At 31.4% G+C, this 7,895-nt stretch overlaps 1 protein-coding gene across 3 annotated transcripts in view; it reads right to left on the bottom strand.

The window, feature by feature from the left end:
* LOC117169703 (dystrophin, isoforms A/C/F/G/H) overlaps window positions 1-7,895 on the bottom strand; it is a 747,733-nt gene that overhangs the window by 519,832 nt on the left and 220,006 nt on the right. For all 3 annotated transcript variants that reach the window (XM_033356199.1, XM_033356198.1, XM_033356200.1), the window contains one exon: window positions 2,517-2,615. In XM_033356199.1, the coding sequence (XP_033212090.1) occupies window positions 2,517-2,615 (99 nt within the window). The remainder of the gene's footprint in view (window positions 1-2,516; window positions 2,616-7,895) is intronic.

A 7,895-nucleotide genomic window follows, 5' to 3' on the forward strand; every position in this document is an offset into this window, starting at 1 on the left:
GTTTCTCAAATCGAAAATTTCCCGCATTTGTTAGAAAAAATATCGTGTGCTACAGGAGCTAAAAGTAGGCAGTTGAAACTCTTGTGAAGTTTACAGTACTTGCCATCGGCTCATCTTCGGGTCCTTTCCGGCTCGTTGAAAGCTCGCCTACAACTCCCCTTCGACTCGTCTTGGCTCGTACAGCTAACTTCACACTCGTGTGGAAGTGACTACTTTCCGCAATTGTAACAGAATATACTATTTTCTATTAAAATAATGCAAAAATAGAAACTTTGACAAGTGTTTGTCGAAAAAATGTCCATTTTTCTTAGTTTTTTCATTCGAATTCTTGCTCTGCCAGTTCAAAAATACAAAAGAGATTTTTTTTAGAATTTTTCGAAAAAAGCTATTTACTGTAGATCAGACGTCGGGTCCTTTGTTGAAAAAGTGTAAAAAAGTAATAAACAATTTTCTGGGAAGAATTTTGAAAAAAATGGGGTGCTTTGAGAATTCGGCTCATGCAGCAGGTTTCACGCTTGTCAGTAATCGCCTATTTTTCGGACTTGTATCAAAAATAGCTATAACTGCATGCAATCAATTAGATTTTGCTTTTTCTAAATACATTAGATATAAAAATAGATCTTTATGGAATGTTATCACTAAATCTTATATTTAGAAAAACGAAAGGAAATACGAGGATGATATTAAGAAAGGGGGAGTAAATTGAATCACTTAGACGAAATAATTCGGTAGAAGATTGAGAATGAGGAAGCTTAAGCGGAAGGAAAGGAAAGCAAGTCAGCGGTCGTTGCCCGATTAACGCCAATGCCAATGTCAGGGTTTTTTCCGTACAGTGACCTCCTCAACAACCCCTGTGAGGTGAACGTTGCTCTTTTCCGCAAAAAATCAATATTCTACTTGCCATCCCAACCGACAGATATCGCGCGCAATCATGGGTGAACTTTCAAGGTTTCTCGTCGGGCATTTACCCTCCTATTATATACCCTTCGAGGTCGTGAGGTTAACGGGTTTAAAGCCAAGCTAGGTCGATAAAACAGTTATCGTACTTATCGATGGTATTGAAAATATTAAATTTATCATAAAAATGAAATTTCTAGGATTCTAGTTAATTTAACATTATGTTCCCTGTGTAAAGCCTAAAATGCTCTCAAAACAGGGGAAATAAGTCAATTTTTTATGAAAATAGAGGAATAATAGTGAAATCAATATTTTTCAAGAAAATTATTGTAGATATCATATCGAATTCAATATGAAATGCTTTAAATTTTCAGCTTAGATAAATTAATTAAAAACCGAGAAGGACCAATTTCCAAGAAAATTGTTAGATGAATTATAAACCAAATGGTCGAAATTTCAATAAAGAAAAAAAGATGAATTTTCAATCAAGAAAGATGTATTTTTGACCAATAAAAGATTACTTTTCGACGATAAAAGATTGGTTTTTAATCCAAAAGGAAAAAAATTTTACTCAAAAACACGAATTTTCACCTAAGCTATGGAATCTCCAACCAAAACAAGATGACTTTTTAAAAATAATAGTTGAATTTTCGACAGAAGGTGATTGATTCTGAAACAAAAAGAATTAACATTCAAATAAAAGTAGAAGGATTTTCTTATTGGATACCATTAATTCAGTTCGCATTTAAGCGAAAAACCGAAAAAAAACATTTTACATAATAAATATTATCGCAACCGAGAAATGGATAAACTTAACTGAATTGCTAATGAAATTGTAAAAACCTGTATCTTATCAAAATTATAATAATAATTCAAGGCAAATTTAAGTAAATTGTGGTAAATTAAAGTAAATTAAGTTTAATTTAAATGACTTCACGGAAACTAATTTCACGGCAGTCAAAGTAAATTCAGGTAGAATTAACTAAATCCAGCTGAATCTAAGGTATTTTATCTGAATTTAAAATAAATTCTGTTAAATTAAAATTCTTGTTAGTTACCAATTTTTTTTTTATTTCAATTAAACTAACGAAAGCAAAAAGTCAAAATTATTTCGGCGCTTTAGATTAAAATTTCTTTCCTATTTTCGAAGCCCTAATTTATTAGTTTGGAGTAATTTAAAATTGGAATAACGAATTCCTAAGACGGCCCATTTGACATCTTTTTCAATAACAAAATATATTGCTTTCTGAACATTGTTTGAAAACTTGCATGTATTTTAACTTTTTAAACAAAAATAACAAACTATAATGAGACTAAGACCAGTAAATTACGTCAAGTTCACTTTGAGCCGTTGATTTACTTGAATTCAGGTCCTAATGTATACTTTAATGAAAAAAAAGCTAAACATTCGAATAAATTCTCGAAACGAAGATTATGAATACTTCGAGAATATTCATCACTTGTTTATAAGTTCAAAAAAATACATTTTTCCTTCTCAACTGGCTCGTTAAATATGTTACCTAAAATAATCAAAAGTACCCAAAATTACTCAATACTCGATCGACTATTGAATTTTTTCAATTTATATTATTAAATACTAATCATAATTATGTTCATACCCTTTGCTTATCTATCAGCTGCATGATATCGTCGATGTCACCAACTACAACAATCTGTTGACGTAACATCTCTTCTTCAACAGTTAGCCAATCACGTATCTATAAACAAACAAAAAATTTGATGACAATTTTGAAATGCAATTATCTTATTGTACTATAATAAAATAACAGACTTTCATGCATTCAGTAAGAGCCCCATTTCTTATAATGACCTTTTATTTTTTCTATCACTTTGAAATTAATCGTTTCTGGTGTCAGTGACTGCCCGAGGTACTTTGCAAATGTAGCTTTCGCAACTGAACAACGAGATAAATGTTACGATCGTGTGGAAATGGCGTCAAATGAGAGAGAAAAGTGTCACGGTTTGGGGGTCTAAAAGAAACCGGAATCAGGGTGTTTGCAACCGGAAATTAGTAGGGAGTGTCTCTTAGTAAGTGGCTGACTTCGATTCACTCCATTTGTCGACATATGTCATTACAAAGCATGAAGGGTCAGAGATAAGAGCTAAGATGAAATACTGATAATACTTCTGCGTAATAATTACCATAATTGCTAATAAGAACATATTCCAGGCTAATAGACTACATCCCAAATAAGAGTGAGAAAAAAATGGAATAAATTTTTTGAAATATATCTATATATTTTTTTTCGTTCAGGAAAATAGGCTAGTAACATATAGCCAATAAATCCAAATAAATCCAAAAAATATACCAATAAATCCTACGAGATAAAGTTGTGCTCTACAGGAAATTAAGATTTCAGGGAGGTCGACATGTCGAGGGAGCTTAAAGCCAAAACCCATTTGTTTTCCACGAATTATATTGCACGTTTCAACGTAACTAAAGATGCATTATCGAAAATGTATTCTGCTTCATTCTATACAAGAAGTCACCCATCAAGTTATTGAAAAAAGTATTCTGAAAATTTCTTTTGACAGATTTTTCATAGACAACTATAAAAGCACTTCTAAATTTAAAGTTTACGGTGGAATCCGAACCATCAGAACGTCGACAAATTACTGGGCTTTTCTAAAAGTTGAGTGTTCAGGATCATTAAAATTAAAAAGTTAAAACTATAAAACATCCAAATGATAAAGCATCGATAATTTCAAAAATTTCAATTATACAAGATAAATGAACAAATTTTGTCGAAGGAAAAAATTTCCATTATTTTTCTCTGTCATACGAATAAAAATCAAATTTTAGTAACTACAGATTTCATAGTCCAAAATTCTGTTCAAACAGCGGAAACGAGGTGATTTTTAACAAAAATAGGGAAATACATTTGTTTTTTAATAAAATTAATCTGCATGCATCATATTGCATTGAATGTAAAATGATTTAAATTCCTAAGATTTTAAGTCGAAATATATTGCATTCACAACAAAATAGTTGCATTTTCTGACAAAAGACATTAATTTCCAACCCGAAGGTGCATAACAAAGAGATTTGATTTCAAATAAGAAATTTGAATGATTTAGAAAATTGTTTACTTTTTAATTAAATAATTAGATTTCTCATAAAATAGTTGAATTTCCAATCACAGTTGATTTTTCACGGAAAAAGACGAATTTTGTTTAAGACAGTTGCATTATCAAACTGAAAAGGTGAATTTTCAATAAAAATTGTTATTATTTTCAACCAAATTGTTGAATGTTAAACAGAAAATTTTAATTTGTAACTACATAGTTCAATTTACAACCAAATAGTTTAATGTTTAATAGAAAATTTTCATTTTCAACCAAAAAGTTGCATTTAAAGTTGAATTTCTAACAAAGAAGTTAACTTCAAACCAAGAAAAATGAATTTTTGACCAAAAAGTATGAATAGTTGAGTTTTGAACTCAACAAAAATTTAATAAATTGGCTTTTATTACTCGAAAAATATATCTACATAGGTCTTCTACCACGAGGGACGTTTTATTATAATTTGCTGCAGTTAAAATAAAAACCAACACTTATTTTTTAAACTTTAAGGTTGTTTATTAAAAATTAAACAAAGTGCTTGCTCCACGTGAAAATTTCCAGTCATTTCATCATTTATTCCTGCTCTTAAAATATTCCCAGTAATTTCCCGGTTATCCAATTGCCCGGTCCAGTAGGCCACCCTGAGTATTATTTAAAAAAACTATTATTTAATTCAAATCAATATTAGATCACTGGAGTTTTGCCAACGATTTAAATAAATAATCAATCTATCCATTCATTTCAGTGATTAAACCTAACTGAATAGAAAAAGTCTTTACAAAAATACACCTGTCATACAATGGAATTAAATTGAACTCAAATCCGTATGACCAATGACATCAAATTCTATAGAAATATTCCCTGTCAATTGGTTTAATCAAACCAAGAAGAATGGATGCAACCACTCTTGATGGTTCTTTCCAGCACAAGCCATAAAATCAACGTGGAATTCGCATTTTTACCTCTTGTCATTGGAAAAGAAGCTGACGTCAGACAACAAATATATTTTTTCTAATTTTGTTTCCAACTTTTAGTTTTAGTCTCGGTTTTAGCACCCCCAAACAACTGTTCTTTTTTATTCCGCTCAGAAAATAAAAGTTTGGATGCTGGTCTCCTATAGCGGAAATTAACGACGGGTTACGATGCACTCTATCGACGAGGTTCAGGCGTTGAACAGAAAAAACACCATTTCGTGAGTGCCATTTCTAGAGTATGAAATCCTCAGTAGAAGATTATTGAATTCAAATGCAATCAATAGAGACTACTTATTTTGTACTGCTCCGTCCAAAAAAGTTTTTTGACATAACTAAGAATGTAAATAAATTATAGGGCTAATATAATTACATATGAATATATTTTTGCTCCTGCACGCGAATAAATAAGATTGCAGGGAAAATAATTCAAGTTTTATTGGTTTAGAGAATTCTCTAGTATTTTCTTGGTACCGAGAATTCTCTAGTATTTTCTCGGTGCAGAAGTGACGAATAATTCTGTCCAGAGAAATAAGTGAAATGCCACATACTTTTAGACTTGACAAGGCACGAAATAGTTGGAGTACTTTGCTGATGTTATGCACAGTTCTGGGAACATGAAAAATCCACAGAGTAAAGGAACCCCAGACTTTATACGAAGGTTGGCAAATTCCAAGACGGCAGGAATTCCAAAAGGCTGCTAAACTTGCGAGCAGTAAAATTACAAAAATTTCTAGATCCATCAATTTTGTTAAACTAAAATGCCACTTACATTTTTTCATTGTTGCACCAAACTACAATTTTCTGGTAAACTTGAGAACTTTATAAAAACATTTGAATTTTTTAAATTCCATTTCGTATTTTAAACAATAGTAGGAAATGTTACTATTTAAAAAAATAGTTTATCAGCGGGCCCAGAAATCTAGAAAACCACGGTGAACCCCGGTAATTTTTTGACCAAAAATCTATTTTTTTCTACCATGCATTTATTTATCGTTTATTCGAAAATCAGAGAGATAAAAATCTGATTGTTTCACGAATGATGCCATCATAGTTAATTGATCTTCGAATATATGCATGCAATATAATTATACCGTACAGTATAGTGGGTTGGAAACAACCATTTTGTTACTAGCGGATTTCATTAAAGGTAAAGTTATATTTGCTTAACAGTAGTAAGCCCTCCAAACTTTGTTCGATCGGATAATAATACCTTCTGTTCTGTGTATAGATTTGAAAATTCATTTTGGGAAATTTGAAACAATTTGCTTATGGGCCGAAAAATTATGTAAAATTATAGAACAAAACAAAATTTTTTTTTTCAAGTCTGAATTTTTTTAAATATGCAAAAAACCATTTTTTTGATTATGTTAACTGCAAATTTTTATTAAACAATTTAACCATGATGTGCTTGAAATTCCTCCAGCTGTTATTAAAGAAACATGACATTATTTTTTGATCGTTAAAAAAAATTATCCTGGTTTTAAAAAGGTGAAAACGTAAAGGTTTTTTTGTATGGTAGCAAAAGAATGGCATGAGCTTTCGATTCAACCTGAAGAAATTTGAGGCACATATTTAAATTTTTTTTAAATTTTCAGTTTATATTATCGAAAAAGCTTCACTTTCTGAACAATAATAATGCGAACATTATCCAACCATTATTGACAATCATTTGGTGCGAGTATATTGAAATATACAAGATTACAAGAGTATTGAAAAGTTTTATTACATTAGATTTTATTTGAATTTTAAAGGAAAAATGGAAATTTTCCCTTTTTGCAATAATTTCCTAAAAATTGACAGAATAACTGTATCCTGTCTCATTTTATATAGAATATCGACAGCTTTCAACATATTCAAGAGAAAAAATATTATTATAATTATTAGATCAGGGATGAGGGAGTTCATACGAAAAAAGTGAGAAGGGGGTGTGTACTAGCCGATATAAGGGGGAGAGGGTATATATTTTGAGATTACTCTAGAATTTTCGTGTTTTAAATCTAAATAACCCGTTCTCTCGAAAACAGTGCTCCCCATACGAAGAGCTTCACAAAGTCATTATGTATAAACCCTCTACGAGGACCAATTAGTGTCCAAGATCTTTCATTTCAGGCGTCTCTCACTACACTGACACTCTTCATCATTCATTAAAAGAACCTAAGCAATCATCGATGAACACACTATGTTATAATCGTGATCGGTGATGTATTTTCGAATATTTATCACTCCAGTCTATAATTTATGATAAGTTTGGAGGTCGTAATTAAATAATTGCCAAATTACAAAAGGACATCTTTAAATTGGTCGGGGCAGGGATGGGGGGTTCAAACCGGCTGATCACTAGACACCATACTGAATTCCGTAGAAAGTTAAATTAAATTTCAAATGAAAAGGTAGGAAGAAGCTTACGAACAGAACTTATCAAGATAGTAAAGATATTTTCAACAGAAGAGGTAATATCAAAGAGTGATTTTGAAACTAAGAATTACAATCGAAATAAAAAAATACAGGAAAAATGTTTGCATCATTGAGTATTGAACAAAAGAAGTGCAACCTCTATCAGAAGAATGGGTTACCAGAAATATATTTAAACACACGGAAAATACTTTCTTTCTACGTAGTTTTATAAAGATACATAAAAAGTCTTCAACTACGGTGAGAGACGATATTATTATTATTATTATTACACCATTAAGCCATTTCCCTTTCGGGGTAGGCGTGACTCGCTCGGTAGGGGAAAGGAGTAGCGTGTGGAAGGGATAGAGATTTTTCAGATTGATCCAGAATTCTCGTGTTATTTAAGTAAATAACACGTTCGTTCCGCAACACTGCTCCGACCCGGGTTGCTGATCAATCTCTCTAGCAATCACCCCAAGCGAAGAACCTCACGAAGCCGTTATGTAAGGTTCCCCACTTGGGTCCATTAATAGCCAAGGTCTTTGT

Source organism: Belonocnema kinseyi, chromosome 3 (genome assembly GCF_010883055.1).
Source record: "Belonocnema kinseyi isolate 2016_QV_RU_SX_M_011 chromosome 3, B_treatae_v1, whole genome shotgun sequence".
In the NCBI taxonomy this organism is placed as follows: domain Eukaryota; kingdom Metazoa; phylum Arthropoda; class Insecta; order Hymenoptera; family Cynipidae; genus Belonocnema; species Belonocnema kinseyi.